The sequence below is a fragment of the Erpetoichthys calabaricus genome, chromosome 16 (assembly GCF_900747795.2).
Source record: "Erpetoichthys calabaricus chromosome 16, fErpCal1.3, whole genome shotgun sequence".
NCBI classification, from domain to species: domain Eukaryota; kingdom Metazoa; phylum Chordata; class Cladistia; order Polypteriformes; family Polypteridae; genus Erpetoichthys; species Erpetoichthys calabaricus.
Window position 1 is genome coordinate 55,531,817 of NC_041409.2, and position 26,044 is coordinate 55,557,860.

General features: G+C 39.0%; 1 protein-coding gene across 2 annotated transcripts in view; it reads right to left on the reverse strand.

Moving 5' to 3' along the window:
- Window positions 1-26,044, reverse strand: part of LOC114666995 (potassium channel subfamily K member 10-like) — a 135,915-nt gene that overhangs the window by 46,278 nt on the left and 63,593 nt on the right. For both annotated transcript variants that reach the window (XM_051919889.1, XM_028822055.2), the window contains exon 3: window positions 22,400-22,517. In XM_051919889.1, the coding sequence (XP_051775849.1) occupies window positions 22,400-22,517 (118 nt within the window). The remainder of the gene's footprint in view (window positions 1-22,399; window positions 22,518-26,044) is intronic.

Sequence of the window (26,044 nt, forward strand, 5' to 3'; positions counted from 1 at the left end):
TCAAATATGAAGATATAATAACACAGGATGGAAGAAGACATTGTAAAAAATGTCAGTAAATTTAACGGTAAAAATACTGTAAATGGTGAAAGCAAAATGACTTTTCTGAAAAAAAGGAAAGTTACCTTATGTTCTACTGAAAATTACCTGTATATCTTAAACAATACATTTCATTATTTTTATAGCCAAGTTCTGTAAAATCAATATTTTTCTACCTTTAAAATATGCTACATACCATTTACTGATACATTACAGTTACACTGAAAAAATCGCTGTTAATTTTATAGTGTAAAACTGTTAAATAGCAAAGGCAAACAACTGTAAAATGTAAAACGGTAAAGCGTTGTTTCACTAACCCCGAAGTTACGATATTTGCATAAGGACACGCCCCCTTTTACCATATTGTTCCTGGTCCTGCAGACTTATTTTTCCCCTGCATGCTGAAGGGTTTTTGAGATTATGGAAGCTGATTTATGGTGGGATGTATTTGATAAGTAGGACACCAGTAGCATACCAGTAGGACACCATACACCACAAAAGCAAACTTTACTTCTCCACCAGACAATGTGTCATAACTTCCTTAAACCCTGAATTCTTTTCAATGTATATAATTAAATGATACATGTTTGCGATTGTTTATTTTTACTATACTGATGCAAACTGTGTTCTGGTGTTTGATCTTGACAATATTTTCTAATGGTTTATTGATTGGCATATTAGTTCAGTGCATGGGTTTCAGGTTATGGTTAAACATTCCATTCCATTGTAATGTGTTGTAAAGAAAAAAGTTATTTACTACAAAGTTATACTATAGACCTATAAATATTGTTACCTTCTTTTTTACAGTAAAATTCTTCCAAAATTTACAGTAAATGTAACATTATTTTTTTGCAGTGAACAAATAGCTCAGTATGGAAATTGCCTGCTGGTCTAGGTCTAGCTGGCTTAGATACAGAAGGCTGGGACGAGCAGAGTTTCAACACAGGAAACTGGATCGTCATTAGTATCTGCCACAGCTCCTCAGAACAGAGGTATGGCTACTGGAGGCCAGCCTTTGTGAACAAACTTATTCTTACAGAGAACTGGAGGAATACAGGCAGCTTTCACCTGATGTTTTTATAACTGGATTTTAGTCCCATAAAAGTCTGCGTGGTCTTATTTTTTTGAGGTAAGGGACGTTGTATCCAGGTGGCTAGAACAAGAAGAAAATCCTGCAGACCAGGTATTAGAGATATCACAGACTGCATGTACATATTTTTAAAAGTTCTGGACCTAAAGAGATATCTGAGAGTGAGCTCTTATAGACATTATGATCCAGAGGTGTCTGAGGATGATTTCACTCTGTTTTATGAATGTTCTTTCATTTGTTTTGTTATTTTTTGGCTCCATTGTTTATTTTTCTGCCTCGTCCTATCTTGAAGACAAAGGCATTGTAGTGGTTGCTATTTACACATATTTACATGCAGACACATAACATCATAGACACCATATTACATAAATCAGATGGGAAGTTTAGGCCACTGATCTGAAATGATGATATTTGTCACAGCGACTGTTTTGTTTATGGAATAACAAATAAAAATGTGTTTTGTATGGAATCCTTGAGACTCAAAGTTTAAAGGTAGCCACCTATCACCAGCAATGTTAAATGGAGCCCAGCTGCATGTAGCTGAGGCTCTGAAGCCTGTAAAATTTTAGTGCTCCTTTGGGGGAAAAAAATCGAATGCACGCAGGTCCTCCTCACATGTGCAGCACTTCCCACATAGGTGTTAAGGTTAGCATCAAAATGTAACCAAAGGTAATGAGATGACTAGGAGACGTGTCAAGAAAACAATCATTACCAAATTGCTACCTGAAAATTCACTAAAACTAAATCGTAACCGAAAAACTGTAGTCAAAATACTATAGCAAAAAGTCAGGAGAGATTCTTAGAAGATGATAGGGAAATAGATAGCACAAAGGTGTGGTACAGAAATCCACAAAACTTGGATAAATAACTTCCAGCATCCATGAGCAAAAATGGCAGCAACCAGAAGTAATCAAAAATGATGAGCTAATAAAAATAAGTAATAATAGTGTGAAGACAAATAAAAAATAATAAACAAGGTAAAAAGTATGATTTAGGAATAGGAATCATGACAATAGGTGCCAGCATGCAATGTCAGATCTGCACCCAATGAAGAATGCTGAAAGCAATCATCTTAGCCAATCAAACCAAAGGAGCCGTCAGACAGGGTGCCTCTTCTTTGTGGTGGTCTACACTCTTCTTTCACATAGCCTCACACTCTGCAGCAAGGTGCTTCTCACAGCCTCTCTTCTTGGTGAATACATGTCATACCACCAATGTAAGCAGGTTCTCTTCACTTGGCCGCATTCCCCACACAAGTCTCCCAAGACCCAAACTGAAGACCACACACTGTAGTGTGGAGTGTTTCAAAGCAGCCATCTTAGCCAGGAAAGCCACAGGCTCCAGTGATCAATCAGGTTTCTGACTGCAAGGATATCTGTTCTTTGCAGAGGACTCATTCCCTTTGAACCCCCTACAAAAGAACAGACATTGGTGCAAGTTTGTAGAAGAAAGAAGAGCAAAGGAAAGCTTCAGTGTCTGGAAAGACAATGAAGAAAGGAAAAAAGAGAGAGAGAGAGTTACGGGAAACTTAACTGACCTGTGCTAAGAACTATTGGTATTTGTGTTTGTTTGTTAAACAAAAATACAATACAATAAATCTCATGGATGGAAAACAAGAAAGAACAGCTAAAGAAAAATCACAGAAGCATTAGTAGATTATGAGTAAGAAAGAACATCATGATGATTTACAGGGGATCTCAGGGATGAGAAGCAGCCAGAGGCTCAAGTGGGTAAAAAATATGAAAACTTAAGAGCCTTATAAAGCACAAGGACACTTGTAAACACACAAAATTTCGAATGTATGTATCAAGCATAAAAAACGTGTGAAGCACATAGAAACTTTACTTGGTTTGATTCAACTTATTTTTGTGCTGCTCTCTTTAACAAGTACAGGCTCAGGGTGCCTATACATATTTACAAATATAGTGTGTCAGTTCTAATTTATTCAGCCATAAATTTGTATTGTCACCAATGTGTGTCTGTGGATCACTCTCAGGATTCGTCTAAGGTATGTGATACCACCCCGGGTCGAGAGGAGGCACTCTTGCTAATCATGTCCTCTTCACCGAGAAGATGTCCAATGAGGGCCTCTGACTCCGACCCTTCCGGTCTCCCACATATAAGTCACAGGGTCAACAGAAGGAGGAATCGCTCTCTGAGCAGAGCACAACACAGGATGGAGCTCCTGCACGATTAATCTACTCGAAAGAGACACAAAGCCTGAAGCCCAACTTTGGCTATGTTTTAGTTTTCGATTATTTCACTGCCTCCAAACCACTGAGGTAGGGTTGCCAGATGTCCCTTATATACAGGACATGTCCCATATTTGATAATTTTGTCCCCTGTCCCATACTGACCTTTCAGGGACACCCAAATGTCCTGTATTTAGTTAATTTTCAAAATTCATAATAAAAATATATTTTTACTACTTTCCTACAGTACTTAGTTGTAACTTTATAACTTTATAAGTAATTATACTTTCTTTTCTCAGATTCTCTTGATGAAAATAAACCATATGTTCCGAGGAAACTAGTGTTTGCTGCCTGTTTGCAACTTGTTCAGTTGCTATGGTTGGCTGAGGACAGCGACACTGTTACCGTTTTGTTCTCCAGCCACGTGCTGTGCAGTTCTGTATCACTGCAACATACAGTGTCAACAAAGTGTGTTGTTACTACTTGCCACAGCCCACTTTTTTCTAACTGCCTGTATTAAATAATAATAATATTTCTCTGTTGTCTGTATTAAATAAATATTTTAAAATTAGGGTTAAGCTTGTGTTAAATAATTTTCAAATGATTTTACTTTTGTTTTCCTCATAACGCATTAAAATCCTTACTATTATGTTTTTAACTTATGTCTCTACTTTTATATAATATATTGGTCTGGGTGTGTAGTGGGCAAGTATAAATTTATATATAAGTAATATAAAGAGAGATTTTAAGAGTGTCCCGTATTTCTAATTTTCTAATCTGGAAACCCTGCATTGAGGGCTTCTACTTTTCTTGATTATTTTTGTTTGAAGTAAAGAGGGACAAATGGGTTGACGCCCCAACATTTACCAAATAAAACTTGTGATTCCTCACTTGACCCCAGTATACAAATTACATTAAATACACAATACAACAGAATAAATCTCAATGATTATTATAAACATATTATGACAATATAAAGTCTTGTTAACATAATTGAGATATAGCTGTTCAACAATGGAAGAGAGAAAAACAAAAACCCGGCCTAAAAGCATTCCTGGAGGAAAGAAACCACTGGGGAAACTGATGGTCGATTATAATTGACCAAATCACAATTCTTCTGACCTAGGCCAACAAGCTACCCTGCCCCTTCAAGGGACTGTACAACTTCATAATTACAATGTACAATCTCAGGATAGTGATTCAAAAAACAGGACAAAGCTTCATTAGCATTTCATCAGGATTGGCATACTCTTATTTTTAAGGAAATGACTAACAGAAAGCGTATGCTGGGCAAAAATCATTTATCTGTGGCCTACTGAGAAAGATGGGCCACTCCTTACATAAGCAGGCAAATCATTCCAATTTTTTTTTATTTTATCTGGAAACAAAACCTTATAAAAGAAAACAAATCAATCAAACAAATGAAAATAGCATAGCAAGCATAATAGTATACTTTGAGAAGAATCCATAAAACTCGCATTCAAATCCACTCCAACAAAGAGAACAATAAGAATATGCAGGCCCTTTGTGTAGGATAAAACAACAAATTAAAAAAAAGGTTGGCCATAGGTTTTTTATGTTTACTTTATACTAATTATTTATATTAATGTTATTTCCAAGTTCTGAAGTTCTGAACAAATTGCTAATAGTTCCTCACAAAGTGAAGTTGATTTTCTCCAATTCCAGGTAATATAGAACACTGAGATATCGATGGTGCAAAACAAGTCTTTATGGAAGGCCCTGTGTTATAGGATATTACACTTGACTTTTCATAGCACACTTTTATCACATCTGGTGTTACTCCAGACAGTGCTGGTATGCACTGGAGGTGATTTTAATGCAAGGTTATCTAAGACATAAAAATGTGTTTGACCCAAAATGGTTTAAGTGTAGAATTTTCCCAAAACATGTCACCTATCGGTATAGTCGATAGATGAAATTGCTCATAAGTTCGATCTTGCCCTGGATATATTCTAGACAATTTTAAACAAGAGATATGTGAATGTGGGTCGGTGGGGGGAGTACTTCGAAGACCTCCTCAATCCCATTAACATGCCTTCCAATGAGGAAGCAGAGCCTGGGGACTCAGAGGTGGGCTCCCCCATCTCTGGGACTGAGGTCACCGAGGTGGTCAAAAAACTCCTTGGTGGCAGGGCCCCGGGGGTGGATGAGATACGCCCGGAGTTCCTCAAGGCTCTGGATGTTGTAGGACTGTCTTGGTTGACACGCCTCTGCAACATCGCATGGACATCAGGGACAGTGCCTCTGGATTGGCAGACTGGGGTGGTGGTCCCCCTCTTTAAGAAGGGGGACCGGAGGGTGTGTTCCAACTACAGAGGGATCACACTCCTCAGCCTCCCTGGAAAAGTTTATTCAGGGGTCCTGGAGAGGAGGGTCCGTCGGATAGTCGAGCCTCGGATTCAGGAGGAACAGTGTGGTTTTCGTCCTGGTCGCAGAACAGTGGACCAGCTCTATACCCTTAGCAGGGTCCTGGAGGGTGCATGGGAGTTTGCCCAACCAGTCTACATGTGTTTTGTGGACTTGGAAAAGGCATTCGACCGTGTCCCTCGGGGAATCCTGTGGGGGGTACTCCGAGAGTATGGGGGTACCGGCCCCCCTGATAAGGGCTGTTCGGTCCCTGTACGATCGGTGCCAGAGCTTGGTCCGCATTGCCGGCAGTAAGTCGAACCCGTTTCCAGTGAGAGTTGGACTCCGCCAGGGCTGCCCTTTGTCACCGATTCTGTTCATAACTTTTATGGACAGAATTTCTAGGCGCAGCCAGGGCGTTGAGGGGGGTCCGGTTTGGTGGGCTCAGGATTGGGTCACTGCTTTTTGCAGATGATGTTGTCCTGTTTGCTTCATCAGGCCGTGATCTTCAGCTCTCTCTAGATCGGTTCGCAGCCGAGTGTGAAGCGGCTGGAATGAGAATCAGCACCTCCAAATCCGAGACCATGGTCCTCAGCCGGAAAAGGGTGGAGTGCCCTCTCAGGGTTGGTAGCGAGATCCTGCTTCAAGTGGAGGAGTTCAAGTATCTCGGGATCTTGTTCACGAGTGAGGGAAGAATGGAGCGTGAGATCGACAGGCGGATCGGTGCGGCATCCGCAGTAATGCGGGCGCTGCATCGGTCTGTCGTGGTGAAAAAGGAGCTGAGCCGCAAGGCGAAGCTCTCAATTTACCAGTCAATCTATGTTCCTACCCTCACCTATGGTCATGAACTATGGGTAGTGACCGAAAGAACGAGATCGCGAATACAAGCGGCTGAAATGAGTTTCCTCCACAGGGTGTCTGGGCTTTCCTTAAAGATAGGGTGAGAAGCTCAGTCATCCGGGAGGGGCTCAGAGTAGAGCCGCTGCTCCTCCGCATCGAGAGGAGTCAGATGAGGTGGCTCGGGCATCTGATCAGGATGCCTCCTGGACGCCTCCCTGGTGAGGTGTTCCGGGCACGTCCAACCGGGAGGAGGCCCCGGGGAAGACCCAGGACACGCTGGAGGGACTATGTCTCTCGACTGGCCTGGGAACGCCTTGGGATTCTCCCGAAGAGCTAGAAGAAGTGGCCGGGGAGAGGGAAGTCTGGGCATCTCTGCTCAAGCTGCTGCCCCCGCGACCCGACCTCGGATAAGCGGGAGACAATGGATGGATGAATGGATATGTGAATGATTAAAAGTTTTAATTGAATTAGGGTGTGACTGGTGCACAGTGAACTAGAATGTACTTTATGTATTTTATATATAGTGGAATTCTATTACTTTTCTGATATTTCAATTGAGAGATCTTTTTTCCCATTGCTCCTTATGATCATTAAGGGGGGAGTTCCCTGAAAGTTTTTGAGATACTCTGGAGATACTGTGTGGTGTCATTTCACAGCTTTGATGAAATGTAGCTGAAGGTTCAGCCTCTCATTGTAGTTTTTATTTGTTGCTCAAAGGAATTCTATGTACGTTGATTTCTGGGAATTTTCTTGGATGAAGTTATCTGCCTAATAGTAATTTAGCATTTATTACAATAATAACCAAGTGGTCATTATAATACAATAGTATATTTATTTCTTCTATTTGCTAAACACATAAAGAGTCATATCATCTCAGTTTATGCAAAAGATAAACACTTCCTGTTTTGTGCCCAATTTCACCAGGGTAGTCTCCCTAGCTGCAGTATACTGGACAAGGCCAGTTTAATAATGGCTGGAAGCAGTGGGAGAGACATTGTTCTAGCCTCAAGCAGCACTAGAGTAGGAGAATCAACTGAATATAATGTGTATGACCAATCACAACTGTTTTTACCATTTTTATGTACAAAATATTTCCACCCTTTTACTTTGATCAGGTCAGTTTGTGAATGTAGAGAAACCTAAATTTGTCCCTGCATGAAATGTAAATCAGCCTTGAGGTGCACCTGCCAGCAGGAGTGTCGATGTTTGGAGACCTGCTCAATGTGGGGTTCAGTCTGAAAAAATATGGGTGCTATTTCTCGTTGGACACCAGCTTTATTGTTTTATTAGTGAACTGATTACAAATATGAATAATCTGTTGTTATCTAAATCTAAACAGTAAATATTAAATAAGAACAATTCAATGATGAAATATACTGAAATTCAGAGTAAAAATGATCAGAGTTCTTTAAAATATTTTCTTCATATTTGATCATAATTTATATAAAATAAAGGTCTAATTCACACTAGGGAAAAATACATTCTATCTATCTATCTATCTATCTATCTATCTATCTATCTATCTATCTATCTATCTATCTATCTATCTATCTATCTTCAGTATAATGTACATTCAAATGGGCTCAGATATGAATGTGAGAACTCGAGCCACTTAGCCAGATCAGGGAAGATGCTCTGTGCCCATGTTACCATTAGTTTGCTTTCATGAGGTGCTACCAGCCTTGGTGAGGTTTTCTTCTTTCAAGTTGCTGCATGAACAAAACACAAAGGGCCCTTGGGCTTAGTTTGGCAAGAGCAAGGAACACAAACAGTTAGTAGCTTAGCTTAGGGACTGTTTTAAAAAAAATCCTTCAACTCCACAAGGAAAACTTAAAGGTGGCTAAGTGAAGCCAATTTCACATGTTTAGTTGCTTTTACATTTTGAGGAGGAGGAGAAGGAGGAGGTGGGGAGTATGCACTGATACAGCATGTTGCCACAACCACCACACAACAGATCACCTCAGGATCCCAACTTAGGACCACAGTGCAGCCAAGCAACAGGTGACACCTCAGCCAAAAGGTCACGGTACTTAAATGACAGATTTTTCCCTTCCATTCCAAGTGATCCAAAAGATGTGGTCAAGAAACATCCTAAAGCAAAAAGTGGAGATTTGGAAAACAATTCTAAAGTTAAGGATGACAGAGGAAATTTTCAATCCATGCTGGCATCTTTCTAACTGCTAATCATAATCGATATGAGACTCTGTTATAGGCAAATTGCATGAACTAAGTAGGCCAAAACCACTTTTAGAATCCTCTGGGAGTTGGCTATGTATGTCCTTCCTTTAGCAACAACATAGTATGTCCATATGGAAGGATAGGGAGAGAGCAATCACATGGACTATTTGTTCCCCTGACACAATAGGTGGCAGTCTCCCTGGGCTACAGTGCCTGCATGGATAACTGCAGGGCAGGCTGAAAATTGCAGTTCTATTAGACAGCCATGCTGGGTTCCATGGATGCCACCAGGGTGGGGGGCTGCAGGAACAGACTACTTTAAAGAGCTTCCTCCTGACCCAGAAGTGCTTGCAGTGTGCAGTGCTGTAACGCCAGAAATATTCCCAGGTCTGGCATAAAAGGGCTCCAACGCCTCAGTTTCAAGGAGTCAGAGTCGGAGACAGAAGACAAAATTCACTTAGAGGAGTAGAAGGAGAAGAAGAAAGAGTGGTGCTTGAGTGTTTCTGTTAATGATAAAAAGAAGTCTTGACAAGGTATTTGTTAAAAAAAATTATTAATTGAACCTGGGACTTGTATTGGTGTGTTTGATGGTTTGGGGGCTCAGTGGTGCCCCCCTGCAGGTCACAATCTTGCACAGTGAAGCAACTTCAGCCCATGGACCCAACTATACAGTGAATCTGCACTAAAATAAAAGCATTGGAAGTCACTTGAAGTTGTTTTGATCTGTACAAGGAGGCCTAGGCAGATCAAGTAATATTTTTTAAAATAAACCAGGATAAAGATGTAGTCAGAAATAAAACTAAACCAAAACCAGAAGGCAGATAACAATAATAATAATACATTTTATTTATATAGCGCCTTTCCATGCTCAAGGCACTTACAGAATATAATAAAGAATGGCAGTGTATACAGTATATAGCATTGCAGAAACCAGATGAATAAATAAAGAAGATTAAGGCAGTGAATTCTGAAAAAAAAACAGACAACACAATTGATGGTCTAGCACACACACACACCAGGTTACATGAGCATCTTGACAGAGACGTAAACTAAGAGAAGGGTAATAAAGTTAAGTAGAGCTAAAAGCCTTCCTGAACAGATGAGTTTTTAGTTGTTTTCATGGAGTCAGCTGACCTGATTAAATTTGGTAGGTCATTTCAGAGTCTGGGCGCTACACAGCTGAAGGCCCCTGCTGTCACCCATGGAGTGTAGATTAGTGAGGGGCAAAACAAGATTGCCAGAATCAGAGGACCTTAGTGGGCGGGCAGGCACATAGTGATGGAGAAGGTCACTGATGTAGTTTGGCGCATGGCTGTTTAAGGCTTTGTAGGTTATTAGTAGGATTTTATATTTGATTCTGTAAGACACAGGGAGTCAGTGAAGACGGAGCAGGATGGGTGTGATGTGCTCGCTGCTGCTGGTTTGAGTAAGGACTCCTGCCAGCTGAGTTTTGAATAAGCTGGAGCTGTGATATAAGATTAGAAGGGGCACCTGCCAGTAGGGAATTACAATAATGATAAAAGTATGGACAAGTTTCTCAGCATTAGAGAAGGAGAGGAAGGGAGCGAACACGGAATATGTTACAGAGGTGAAAGTAAGAAAGTTTCTTAATGTGATTTATGTGGGCGGAATAAGAGAGGGAGGAATCAAAAATGACACCAAGATTTTTTACAGTAGAGGCAGGTCTGATGAGATCACCGCCAAGATAGACTGGGAAGGAGCTCATTTTATGAAGTTACACTTTAGTCCCAATTTGCAGGAGTTCAGTTTTATTGCAATTTAATTTTAAAGAGTTCTGCTCCATCCAGGTTTTAATTTCACTAAGGCAGGTTGTGAGCTGAGAAAGCTCTGATGAAGTTCCACTTTTAACGTTGAAGTAGAGTTGAGTATCATCTACATAAAAATGATAACCCAGTCCATAGCTACGGATAATATGGCCAAGGGGAAGCATGTAAATACAGAAAAGCAGAGGACCAAGGACAGAGCCTTGAGGGGAACTCCTTGTGTGACTGGCGCTGAGCTGGATCTGCTGCTGCCAAGACTAACAAACTCTTGCCTATCAGTCAGACAGGTCTTGAACCACTGGAGGGCAGTGCCAGAGATACCCAGCATGTTCTCCATTCTGGACAGTAGGATGTCATGTCTGACCTGAGTGTCAAATGCTGCACTGAGGTCTAACAGAATTAATATGCTGGTTTGTCCAGGAGTCTGCTGCCATAAGCAAATCATTGGGTACCCGTAGCAGAGCAGTTTCACAGCTGTGCCACGCCTGAAACCAGACTGAAAGGGTTCCATCAAATTATAAGAGGTTAGAGTAATTGGTGAGTTGGGAAGCTACAACACGCTGAAGAACTTTTGACAGGAAAGGTAAGCGAGAAATAGGCCGAAAGTTGTTAAGATTGTCAGCATCAGACCAGACTTTTTTAACATTGGGGTTACAGAAGCAATTTTAAAGTGAGCGGTACAAACCCAGTGTCGAGGGATGAGGTTTATTATTGTTGTAACAATCGGGATTATGGCATGAAGGCAGGATTTAAGTAGTGTGGTGGGGATGGGGTCCAGTACACAAGTAGTCGGCCTCATCTTACAAAGCAGGTTTTTAACAGACGCAGATGTGACAGGTGAGAACTTAGAGAAGGAGCTGGATGGAGTGGGAAAACAGGAAGAGATATAAACAGATGATGTATTTATGTTAGTTGAATTATTTAGATCGTTAATTTTGTTACGGAAAAAAGTGGAGGAATTCCTCACAGACTTCAGTAGAAGAGGTAGTTGGACCAGATGCGGGTTCAATTAGTTTATTAACTACAGAGAACAGAACCCTTGGGTTATCGTGGCCACTTTCTATTATTCCGCCATAATGGGTGTTCTTGGCAGAAGTTAGTGCTTCTCTGTAAGCTCTTTGGTGGTCAGAGAAAGCTTGGATGTGCACGGTGAGGCCAGTCTTACGTGATATTCTCTCAAGGCGTTGACCAGCTGCTTTCATAGATCACAATTCTGAGTTATACCAAGGAGCTGAGCATTTAAAGGAAACCTCCTTATGTTTTAAAGGAGCTGTTTTATCTAATGCTGAATGAAGGGCTGAGTTATAGTGGTCAACAAGACTATCTAGTGTTGATGGAATAGGTGAAGACAATAAAAGATCAGAAATGGATCCAGAAAGGACAGAGGGGCAGATATTTTTAAGGTTTCTGTAAGAAATTTGTCGTTTACAGGTAAGAGGAGGGAAAGGCAGTGAAACAGTGAAAAATACTGCTTTATGGTCAGAGTGTCCCAAATCAGTGCTGTAAATGTTGGCAACAGATAGTCCAGAAGTATAGATCAGATACAATATATGACCAACAGAGTGGGTTGGAAAATCAACATGTTGTGTCAAGTCAAAACAGTCCAGTAAGGATAGGAATTCATTTCTCAGTTTAGATGTGGGGGTGTCAATATGGATGTTGAAATCACCAAGAAGGATAATTCTCTGAGAGTAGGAGCTTAGGTGGGTCAAAAGTTCAATCAGATCGGATAAGAAGGATGCATTGTATTTTGGGGGACGATAAAGAACAATGAGTGAGACAGGACCTGATTTCGTTATTAGTTTAAGAGCCAGTTAATAATTAGTTTAAGAGTTTAAGTCTGCTCTGACAATTACTGCAAGCCCACCGCCTTGTCTTGAGCTGCGAAGCTCTGTGTGGAAAGTGAAACTAATTGGAGTCGCCTCTGTGAGAAACGCAAATTCGTTTGGTTTTTGCCAAGTCTCAGTTAAACACAGTATATCAAGATACTGATATATATCAAGATACCAAACGTCAATACCCAATATGCTAAAACAACTCATAGTCAAAGGGAAGTCAGGACCAAACTGTCAACCAACCAACTTTAAAAACAGTTTAAAAGCTTTATGTTGAATCTACCATCCTCACACAAACAGTATATGTCCTAGTTGACGTTTAAAAGTTTGACCTTTGATGTCAAACATCATGACCTTCTGATCACAATCTGCAATGCACAACTAAACGCTCACAAAATGGCAGTTCAGGAGGCTGATAAGAAATATTTAACTTAGTTATAATTCAAAAGTCAAAGTGAAAACAAAAAATAGCAGATAAAGAATCGGCATCTTCAAAAAATTCAAAGAATCATAATGTACCCAAAAAATTTGGAATTCACAAGAAAATGAAAAATTAATCTATCATATAACAGGCAACAGTGAGCTTCTTCATATTAAGACCGTTTACACATTAATCCAAAAATATGTCATTCCTGATTAGGTGTAAAATTATTTAAAATATACATCGGATAGATTACTAACCAATTCCTAGATATCCAGTATACAGTGAAAGTCACTCTGGAGTGGCAAAAGCCCCAAACTAAGAGACACATAGATAAAGAGATAGATAGAAGTACTGTAGATGTGAAACACACTATATTAGATAGATAGATAGATAGATAGATAGATAGATAGATAGATAGATAGATAGATAGATAGATAGATAGATAGATAGATAGATAGATAGATAGATAGATAGATAGATAGATAGATAGATAGATAGATAGATAGATAGATAGATAGATAGATAGATAGATAACTCTATTAGTACCCAGGGGGAAATCTGGCTTTTACAGAAGGTCTTCAAATAAATACATATGTTGTACATAAATAAATACATAAATACATACATACATATATACATACATACATACATACATACTATAGTCTGAACACACAAGAGAATGACTAAAAAGGAAGAAAATTTTAAAAGAAAGAAAATCCCTGACTTGGCAATCCCAGTCCCCGTGAGGCATTATGCAGACATACTGCTGTTGGTATAATGGAGCCCCCATAGTGTTTCTTGACACACTTCTGCTGAATAATTTGCTGACTGAAAGTCATCAGTGTTGTATCAGAGGGAGAATGTGCAGCATTGTTCATAATGGCACTCAGTTTTATTTTAACTCTCTTGCTTGCTACGACCTCCAGGGGGTCCAGAGTGTGTCCTGTAACTGAGCCTGCCCTTTTAATTAACTCATCAGCAAGGGACTTCAGATGAAGAAGGAGGATTGGGGTCAAAGAATGAACTACCACAAAGAGATGCCAGGGTCGAGGAATCTGAGAAGTGAGAAACAGGCAGCTTGGCATCAATACACAGGTGACCAAGACCCATAGAAGCAGACCAGGAGGGGTCCCAGAGATCTACTTTTGTTTGTTGTGTTTCCTCCCTGTATTCATCACTCCTTTGTGTATTATATTAATAACTAGCAAATCATGCTTGCGAAAATTTTGCAAGAATAAAAGCGTTAATGAAATGATGAAGAGGGAGAGAAGAACATCACACATTACATTATTACATTATTTTAATAAGTAGTGCCTTGCGAGAGGACTCAATATTACAAATATTCCATGATTAGTATGGGATGTTATTATAGTCAGTTACAACAGCATGAATATTTACAATACAATGTGTAACACTAACAGGTTAACAGATCATACTGGATAAGAAGGGAAATAAAGGACACATGTAAATCAGTATGTGTGAAGTGTGGCCGTCAGGTAGTGTAGTATACCGACATCTATAATAATTGTCGGAAAACACAATTTGTTGCATAAAGTTATTGTCAGTGAAAATATTCCCCTGTATGTAATCCACAAGTACCTGTACATTTAACCCAGGTTTCAATGTAACTGTGGAAAATGTAGTGTACAACTGGCCATGGGTAAAAACAGGGCCTTGCAAATAAACTCCGATGTTATTAAACATTTGTCCTTATGACTTAGTGATAGTCATACAATATGCTAAACGAACAGGGATTTGCCTACGCTTTAATATAAATGAAATATATTGTTTTGAGTTGTCACTGTTATGGAATCCCTGTAGTTTTTAAGTCTTAATGTTTCTTGTTGTCTGGCACTTTGCAGCTGCTCTTCAGAAAGGTTGTGTATGTAATTCATTTTTCATTCACTGTCTATGTGCAAGAATTGCTGCCCCTGATCTTCTGATAATGTCGCTCTGTGGTTTGTCATATGTTGTCTTTGTTGTTCTAAGGCATCTTGCCTGTGCTGGTTGGTCTGGCGTGATGTAAATATTTCTGCTTCTGTGCGTTGGTCTGAGTATGTAGGCCGGAGAGAACTTATTTCTGTTGGTCACAGCTAAGCTGTATGTGCCATTTCATTTTATTGGGAGGCTTACGTTGAAGTGAAGGAAAAAGATAGTGTAAAATGGTAGTGTCATAATGCAGTTTCGGTCAGTAATAAAGTATGCACCGAATAAACAGTCAAATACCACAGTCGATAACTGGTCACATTGAAGAACTGAAGACTTGAAGATAATAAGCCTAAGACCAAAACTCTGCCAGGAGCATGGATTTCTCGCTATTGTTGTGGAGGAATATAATAGTTGTGGCAGCCATTGTTTATATAAAGCATGGACAGGCACAAGAGAAATAATATAAGGATGTCACTCGTGTTTGTTCATTTTTTACCTTCTTGGACTCATTCTGGATGTGGAGATCTGCAATGAGGGCCTCCACCTACTAGTATCTATATTTATGTTGTGAATAAGGCGCTATATAGCGCCTGACCTGACACAGATTGACACGGAGGCACGGATAAAATAAAACAACTATTTATTTTTCTTCACCTGTGGGGCACGTTTTCCCCGTGAACCCCACAGTCAATACACTGTCCCAATCACAGCACCAACACCAAACAAAACACTCTCTCCCTTCTCTACCACTCCTCTCTGGCAACCTCGTCCTCCTCCTCCCGATTCTGGCTCCTGGACTGGTGACTGCTGGCCCCTTTTATAGTTCACCCATAAGTGCTCCAGGTGCCTGATTGTCTTGTTCCAGCTACACGTCCGGGTGTGGTGAATACGTTGCCCACAGGGGCTCAGGAGTCCCAGCTGCAGCACCCCCTAGCGGACCCAACAAGGCTGCACCCAACTCCAACTCCTGTGGAGCCCTACGGCCGCCTGCCACATTGTATATTTTTATACATACAGTAAGTGCAGTATATTTACTTTTACTGGGTAATTGTGGGTGATACCACACATTAACTATTTTAACGTACTAAACATATCTGAATAAATTACTAGATGATGCAACAGTTCTCTTATTTTCATTACAGATTGAGTAAACCAGGAAAGTAAGGCACACAATCCAGGTTTACAGGTGCTTTTGGTATGGATGTTTGTTTGTTTTCATATTTCAAACACTTTCATAAATAATAGCTTATTAAAGGTTTAAATATGTTTCAATGGAGTCTAATTCCCAAGTGTACTTTTTAATTTTTAGGAATAATAATGAAAGTAGAATAAGGCAAGAAAAAAGTTTCAAAAGTGAAAGCATTTTGTTTTTTGTTTTTTTGTTTTTTTTGTGTTTTTGTTTTGATCAAACAACTTTGATCGGTTAATTTATTTTTATAGTAACATAAAATAAATGCATTCATTAAAGCATCAAATCTAAGCAAACAGCTGAGGCTAAGAATCAGAAGCGTCTTTCAAAGAAGCAGTCAAATTACACGGCTCGTCTGAGGGCTCCTTTAATGATGCTGTTTTTGACAAATGAACAATTCCTCACCTTGTCTCGAGTTAAATGACTTAAAATAAACATTTATTCAGCAAAATTGCTCAGGAATGTTTTTTTATGATCTGTTTAGTCTACCAAGAAAAGTCAAAAATGAACAAACTAAATACTGCCACACTGAAATGGTAAAATACATTTGCTGTTATTATTCCTAGGGTGATAAATGGCTGAAGAAAAACATTAGGAGGAGAAGTGTGCAGATGGAGGTTTAGTTTTGTTTTTTTTCCTATGGTTGGTCCCTCATGTTTCTGTGGGCCTGGGTTCACGTAGTGGCTCTGTCACTGTGTCTGCATGGCTTTTTCAAACATTCCAAAGATGTGCGTATCGGGGTGATTGGCACCTCTGAAAAGGTGCTGTATGGCAGGGTGGGTGAGTGTGCCTTGTGATGGACTGGTATCCAGTTTTTACAATTTATTCTTTCCTGGCACTGTCAGAATTTACCCCAGCTTCTCATGTCCCTAATCACGGTCTATAAAACTGATTATTCATTTATCCTGTTTATTTTTAAGAGCATATTCATTAGATAACATCAGCCTAAGCAAACGGAGGTACTGTGATGATCATTAACGAGTGCAGAACATTCCAATAGATTCTAGCTGCAGACCTTCAGAGCTCCGCTCCATTGAGGAGGCTGTCGCTTTATATTATACAGTATATAACATCTGGTTACGATTAGGGCTGGGGGAGAGTTATGTGACTCAAGTCAAGTGACAAAAACCTGCGATCCAATTGGCTGTCCAGCAGAGCTACTGAATCACGGAGCTGCAGAAGTCTGCAGCTTGATTTACCTTGAAAATTCTGCAGACTTTTAAAGTTCCGTACAGCTGTCACCTTAATGCATAATGGAAATTAAAGTCACTATTTACAAAAGGCCGTTGATACTATTTAATACCAAGTACATTCATACTTTAAGTCCATCAGCAGACTTGTAAGAAGATATTTCTGCTGTTATGTTATACTCCTTTACTAATGGAAAACACAAAGCACAAGGGAAAGAAAGTCAGCCATGCTAAAGGGATGCCATAAAGAAGAGATTCCCTGCCATAAACGTTTCACTAAATGTCCACCCTCATTACCTTTGTGATCAACCCAAATATCGACAATGACTTCCACAGTACAATTAGATGAAACATCGTTTCCGCTTTAAATGTGTGCAGTTTAGAGTGCACAGGCCATGGCAAAGGCACATAAAAGCAGATGCCACTTTTTTGTCTTTTAACCACAGGTAGTGTGTTCAAAGCCAGAGAGTTGAGGCTTCATTTAGAAAACTTGTGTACACACAAAGAGAACCTTGAAATGTTGCATATGCAACTGCCAACACAAACATGGGGATTGATGAAATAAAACCTGACAGGGGAACATGTGTATATTTAGGGTAATTCTGACCAATGCATATGGAGCGTTTCGGAGAAACTGGGAAACAACGACACCTTTGATCAAGTAGGGAAATGCAGGAAAATTAGATAAATAACAACTCGCACACATAACTCAGATCACTGAGCTGTTATTATAATGTGTGTTGACATGACAAACATATTAAAACTCAGATGTGATGAATAGGATGCACAGACTGTATTTCAGCTCCCTTTTAAGAGGACCAATGTTGCGTATTTGCATTGAAAAACTGTTTTGTTTTTTAATTTTTCTTTTTCACCAGTTTGGACTACCTGTTGTGACTTCTGAGGGAACTGACTGACAAGTCAGGAATATCCAGGCCAAGCTTTCACTCCATTACGCCTGCTGTGCTGGAAGCCTTTAACTGACTGACGATATCTTACATTCAGTTTTCGTATGGTGTGGATGCAAATACAGTACATATAACAAGATGTTGTGACCAATATAAAAAGGCTATTTGCACCAGTGTCAGTTTTCTAACATAATCAGTGTACTTTAATGCACTAATATTGAAATAAGGACACCTAGCGAGAATGAAGCTGCATTTGTTAAATATAAGCAGTTACATTCGATTAACTTGCAAGTCATCTCTGATGGCAAGACTAGAATGACAATTGTCAGGACTGCTCTGTCATAATGGAGGATTTAAAAGGCATCTCCAATTATACATGCCATTCACAGACTGAAATCAGAGAGCGTAGATGTGTTTTTCTCACCAGTGACTAGGGATCTGCTTTGTTGTCAGAAATCAGATCTTTTTTTCATTTCAGGCATGGTGTGGCCAGAGCTCACGGCATTTACAGTGGCTGTAAGGTTGCCATTCGTTATATTTGTTCTTGTTGCTGACACCAGTGCTTTGGTCACCAAATAAAGGTTCATTGAGTGCCACTAATTTAGAGATGAGAGCTTCTGTCTTGCACTACTGGATGTGTCATGTGGCAGCACTACTGGCCAATGAAAGTCTGCTGTATCATTACTGCATATGTATGAGGCTGATTAGCATTGTTCGTATACGGTTGTTTCAGGATGGAACCTGGTGGTGTTTGAGCCGTTTACAAAAATACTGGGATTTATAAATGGCAAATTGCATAGAAATGTGCAAACGCCAGGTTTTATAAATCTGATTTTTTTTGGTGTATGCGTATTTTTTACACTCTAAATCATGCAAATTTTTATATAGGAGGCCTTTGTTCTGTTAGCTGGTGCAGAATTCCTTTTATTAAAGCAAATATTTTATTGTAACCCAATTTTAATGAGGAAATTCAAAAGAGTTTTTTTTAGTTGAAAAGAGCTTCCTCCAGTTACTGTAACTTCCCTTTTTTCAGTGAACAAATCTGAAGTTATAAAGTTGTACCATGAATTATAACATTTGAGCTGTGTAGAGTATATCAAGGTGCCCATGGTGGCCCAGTGATCACTGCTGTTGCCTGGTGTCCTAATGTTGGTCAGGTCACTCTCTGTGTTGAGTGTGTACATTCTCTCCAGGCACTGCAGCGTCCTCACATATCTGAAAGACCTGCATTTTACTTCACATTGGACCAACGGCAGTGCTCAACATATGAATGTCTACTATAAAAAACAGCCTGATCTTGGCAACAACATCTTTTAATCTACTTAATGGCACCTGACTAAAAGCTTTATACCTGACACTGAAAGAAGAATCCTGCAGCTACTGCATTTTCTAAGATTTCCTTTCTCTTTCTTTGATTTCCTTGTATTCGTTGATAGCATCAGCTTTCTTTGATAACAGTCCAAGATGAGGAAGATATGGGATGAATAGAGAGAATGAGAAAAGAAAATCAGAGGTGCAAGACCAGAAAGAAGATGGGAGCAGTACCATAAGAGATGGAGGAAAACACCAACACGTTTATTGAACAGAAGTAGTGTAGAGTTTCAGTGGCATAATTCCTTTGAGGTGTTAGATAAATATGGTGTAATTAGATCTTTTGGAGCAAAGGGGGGTATCTTTAAAAATAGTGCTCCCAAATAAAAGTGGAGAATATGGGAGGTGAGTCTTCCATATTAAGTATAATGGCAAAAGCCTGCACACCAGTGGGCAGCATGACACAAGGCAGCATGAGAGGGAACAGGTTTTGAAAGGGGAGATAAGTACAGAAGGTGGGAACAAAGAAGAGAAGACAGTGAAATACATCACATATCTTAAGGACTAACCTTGGCTGAAAGTAAAAGAAGAAAGAAAGGACAGGGCAGAGGATTTGGCAGGCTAGAGAGCTTGAACTGAAGCCATCGGAACGACTAAGCACTGAACCATCAAAAATGTCTCCAAGCATGCTAAAATACTCATAGGCCTTAGGTGGAAGGTACCTAAAGCACCCATCAATTTGGAGGGTCTCTTTAGGATTTTAGGAGTGCAAACAAGGGGTGGGCCTAGGAGATAAGTTTCCTTCCTGTATTATTTAGGAAATCATACTTTCAAGTAATTCCAACAATAAGCTCTGCTGTTTCAAAGCAATATGCTTGTAGAAGTTTATGACATTTTAAAGTGAACCCAATGCATTTTAAATCAAGACGTTGAGTGTGCCGAGGCACTTCCGAAGCACTTTTACCATTACCTTTACTCAAATGCTCAAACACGGCGCCTGAAGGTTTGCAGAGTCTGCTTCAGCCATGTGCATTAAAGTTTGCTTGCTTTGCAAATCCTTTTCATGCTTAATGCACTGCAAACATAAATAATGAGAAACTTTTATTCCATATTGTCTGGGCTATGAAGGGAGGTTAAATGTGTTCATCGGAAACATACAGAACAGCACCATACAATTGGAAAATATATTTTCTTAATCACTTCATTATCACGGCACCCTCAACAATTCGCTCCGACACAGGGTGGCAGTAGCAGCAGTCATCATCAGCAGCTGGATTACATTGATGAGTGACTACCTGTGGTGCGTTGATGATCCCATGGGGTTCTGGGTCAAAAGGCTGGATGTAAGCTGTGAGTGCTGTGTTGTCCGGCTTTCAGCTTACTGTCTACATGGTCTTTTATTGCTGCACGTGAGAACACACTGACATTCATAAAAATGAATGAGTCCTGAGATTTCCATCCCTCTACTGCTGATACCAGAGATTAGATGGGCCCCTTGTTTGTCCATCTCTACTGGTTTTCTGTAATTCTTATATGCACTGGGCTTGTGGGGGCCAACACTCTTTAAGCTCATGCTTCCTGCTCCTGCTGTCTGCAATGCATTTGTATTGTTCTGATATCAAATTGTATCAGTGTTATCTCAGATATATCTGTGGAGGGTCAGGACTTGGTAAATTCATGTTTCCTGCCCTGCATAGGAAGATGCTTCCCAAGCCATCAGGGACACTTAATAGACTATTACACCAAAATAATCCACATAAAAATAATTCAGTTTCTCCTTCCCCATTTGGCAAAATTTACAAAACTTTTACAGCAAAGTGAATTTAGCAGGGTTTGCTCATCACCATTAATTAGTTTTCAGTGTTTTTATATTCATTGAAATTTCATACAGCATATGGATGATCTAACTTTTTGTTTAAAATTATGAATTTTTTTTTTAATTAATCAACTTGAAGCTAAAAAAACCCTAATGTCTTGTCAAGTAGGTTGTTGCAGAAACTGCAAGCAACCATTTGTAATGTGGAATACTTGCTGTCTAGCTGCAGAATACGAACAGCTAGAGATTGCAAAGGACTTGTATCACTGTATAATTAGCTGTATTTTACACTGAAAAAAATAAATTGTGTATTTCTGATAGATAGATAGATAGATAGATAGATAGATAGATAGATAGATAGATAGATAGATAGATAGATAGATAGATAGATAGATAGATAGATAGATAGATAGATAGATAGATAGATAGATAGATAGATAGATAGATAGATAGATATTTTTATTTAATGTTATGTTATGATATGAACTATCAAGTATCAGAAGTACCACAAAGGTCCGAAGGACCCAGCAGTATATTTTGTGTACTCTTGGAGGTAGAGGCATGAATGGAAGTGCTCTACTTAGCCCAAACAATACCACTACCACCACTTTCTCACTTTATATTACATCTCTATTATCTCAAGTTTAAGTTAACTGGTTTCTGGCCCTGGGTGTTAATGTGCCTTCCAGGAACTGGCACATCATCCAAAGTTAGTTAATGTCTGGTAGCCACAGCCGCCTGAGAATGCTCCTGTGTCCTTGTGTTTAAATCTATGACTTCCTAAAGTAATACAAATAAAAATTATATTTAAGAAAAGATTTAAAATTTATGGTAAAATGTCTGTTACACCTAGCATCATTTGTGTGTAGGTGTATGTAATTTGCACTATAAAGCTGTTGATTTTATGTCAGAATCCATAAACCACAGGGTTCAAGTTTTCAGTAATGTGTATTATTATACATCAGTGTTAAACACAAATTCAGTATTGTAAAGGATATTTTTGTGCAGTTTATAGATTTCAATACTAAGATTAAAGGCTTATGTACATATATTATTTTATGTGAAGAGTCTTTAAGCATTTATAGTTTAATTATTTTTATGTTTTTCCAAACTGCATTGCCACCAGTCACTCTCACAGGGTGAATTTCAATTTCTTACTCAACCAACTAAATCAAATAAAAATACAGACTCCATTTTATACATCACTTAGCACCCCACCGCAAATGCCTTTTGCATGTTAAGAATCAAAAATGATTAACAACCAACTTGCACACTGTAACAGTTTCCAAATACTGAAAAAAGCCTACCTATAGTGGTGATGACTGTCCCTGCAAAGAAGAAGGCACTCCCCAGGTCCCAGTGGCTCATGTTGTTGGACATTTCTCCTATGGGGCTCACCCCTGCACTGACAGCATCAATGGCGTGCTGTGAAGAAAACAAATAAACCATTAGACCTTCCTTCCTTTTTTCTCTTTGCTTAGCATTTAGATTGCTGATCCTAAGCATCCTAAGCAGTCTTTGTAGCTGATTTCAGTTTGATTTATTAAGACCAGTTTTTCTTGTTAGTTCAGAAAAGGATTGCAAAATCAAAGCTTACTTACGAAGAAAAACACCTCAGTTAAAATGTGCCATGGTCAAACATTAAAGATCCATTATGTACTAACTGTTGGCAAGCTCTACCTGCTTTTCTGCAAAGGAAGATGGCTCTGTGTCTTTTTTTCCCTCTGTCTGAAGTTGATTTTAAAGGAGAACCTGGCTGGTGCATTACAAGTACCAATCTGAGCATTTTGCTTGTAATGTTTCATATTTCAATGGTCACCTATTTTGGTAAGGCAGTCATGGAGTTTTGTTGTTTCTTTTGCACTGATTGTTGTGAGCTGAGTTCTTAAAAAGCTGAATCTAAGGCATACCGTTACACAAATACTGAAATATGAAACAGTGCCAGCTTTCTGTCAATCATAATTTTACATAGCGCCTTTCATATTAAACTACTGTATGTCACAATCAATATGTTTGATGGAGAGGCTTTGAATAGCATTAAAGTTGAAGGCTGTCGTGCCTTTGGAATTGTGGAGCTGGTCATTTATTTTGGACACTTGATGGCACTCTCGCAGTGTATGAGCAGCAGGGGGTCAACTGCAGCTCTAATTTGTCCTCTCATTTTGATCAGTAGTACTTTAACAATTGTCTAACACTGATTTAGAACACTTAGATTTCAGCCAACAATCTTTCAGCTCATAAAATCTGGTATATTTGAAATAGAAAGTGATGCAGATGGAAAGGGTTAAAGCAGCAAAAACTGCAGGGCAGCTCAAGCACAAATGTGCTATCTTGAAATTTTTATGAATTTTCCTTCTAGGATAAATCAAAATCCATAAACTTAACAAAAAGAAAAAGATAAAAAGAAGACGTAGTCATGCTTGTTAATTAGAGGTAATCTAATACAAAAATGTCAATTATATTTTACAATTATACTGCCAAGCAGCTAGTGGCGTAGCTCGAGTTCATGCCACTCAGTGCGGGGCGGTGCTTCAATTTGCTGCCCTCCAACATATCTGAATATGTTAACCTATTTAAATGGAAAATTAAAATGACGTATAGAGAAAAATTAAGATAAATTTTGCATAGATTTATTCGTATATAAAGAAACAGCAATAATTTTTCACATATAATTATTTATAAGCAGCAACCAGATAAGAATATAGTATAGACGCACTGATAAGCCGTGTTCTTATTATTAGTTTAATATAATTACGCTGTGAAAACCACAACCAGTGTAGTGTACAAGTGATTGGTGGGGATGTTTACTGTGCAGGGCAAGAACGCATTCGGATTGATTACAAAATGAAATTATAAATTGTAAATTAGTTGTTTATCTTCCTAGAAATGATTATCGGTATAATGTTTATGTTTATTTTTGTTATTGCCTCATAAATTTCAACTGCTGTGTCTGATGCCATCGCAGAAGGACAGTCTGAAAATTATTTTTGAAGCACTTGTGGATAAAAATCAGACAATTGTACTTTTTTCATTCATCAGTGATATTTTTCCAAACCCTGCTGCTTACACATGAATTGTACTGAGCCTTTTGGCCAATAATGCCGCCCCCAAAAATGTGCCGCCCGGGGCAGACTGCCCCTTCCGCTGCAAGCAGCTGCGATTAAATTTGATTTAATTTCTTGAATTGTATTGTGTCTTTGATTTGAGAGGATTCCAGTTCAGCTGATAGATAGATAGATAGATAGATAGATAGATAGATAGATAGATAGATAGATAGATAGATAGATAGATAGATAGATAGATAGATAGATAGATAGATAGATAGATAGATAGATAGATAGATAGATAGATAGATAGATAGATAGATAGATAGATACTTTATTAATCCCAATGATAAGGTTACTGTTTGTGATCCATGGTGACAACACAAACGCCAGTGAGTATGTGTAAGGTCAATTACTATAAATGAACAAATCTAAACAAAAATGTCACATAAGACAAAGACATGAAACATGATCTGAACTGAATCACATAGGAACTTGTTTGATCTTATTGTTAGGATTATTGTTGTTGTTTGTCGTTGTTTACTTTTTTCTCTGAACCTTTGGCTCTGAATTCTGTGCTGCCTCCTGCCCTCAGATCTGCTCCTAGTGGCTTATTTATATGCAGTACTATTGTTTTTTTTATTATTAGTTCTTGTTGTTTATTTATTTAATTATTTATTACTATCTATTTACTTTCCAATTATTTATTTATTTATCAATTTATAGTATTATATTGCTCTTCACTATTAATGAGCGAACTCCACAGTGTTTGCTTCACCTTGAGTTCGGAGAAATCACAAAGTGTGCAAATATCGCCAAACTCAGCAAAATGCATTGAAGTCATTGGGGAAGGACTAACTGAACTAGATATGACTGGATTATAATGGTGCAGTCATCTTTAAAGTGTCCCTGAGGTCTAGGGAAATGTCTGCTAACTATACTGGACTGGTTATTGTGGCCAAAAAGGTGACCTGAGCTGTGCCTCTGTGAAATCAAAGAAGAAAGAAGGTAGTCAGAGACACACAATCATATATTTCATCAAAACAAAGCAGAAATGCCGAAATTGTAGTCAAAAGTCAAAAAATATACATAAGGTCTTTTAAAGGCAAAAAATTCAAAGAGGCGTGTCATGATTGAAGCTGCTGGCTCATTCTGATTATTGAAGTCATGCTGAAGGCTCCCCAAACTATCTGTGCTGATGCTTTGCACTTTTTCTTCGATCAAGAAGATTGAAATGTCTTGTAAATAGTAATTCATTTTTCATTATTATTATTTCATAGAGTTTCCTGTGTTTGAGGTGGGGGGGGGGCGGGGGGGGCTTCAGACTCCTTCAAGGTTTGTTTTTTATCTCCACTCAGCTAATTATGAATACAATACAATACAATTTATTTTTGTATAGCCCAAAATCACACAAGGAGTGCAGCAATGGGCTTTAACAGGCCCTGCCTCTTGACAGCCCCCCAGCCTTCACTCTCTAACAAGACAAGGAAAAACTCCCAAAAAACCCTAGTAGGGAAAAATTGGAAGAAACCTTGGCAAAGGCAGTTCAAAGAGAGACTCCTTTCCAGGTAAGTTGGACGTGCAGTGGGTGTCAAAAAAAGGGGTTCAATACAATACAATACACAGCATAGGTCATGCGCATCCTTCTCTTATACTGATGTGGGACTCGAAGATTGACCTGCTCATTTGGCGACAAGCAGAGAAAACCCATTATTTATGTTGTATATGTTTCATAAAAATAAAATTTTAAAATCTGTTTATTTGTCCAGTAGTTCCACAAGGTCTGTAATGCAGATGATCAGCATTATATACCTGGGGGGCAGTCCCATCCAGTGTTGGCTGTTACAGATCCGGGGGATGTTGCACTGGCCTCACAAAGTATTATGTGGAGCTGGGAGAAAAAGTTCT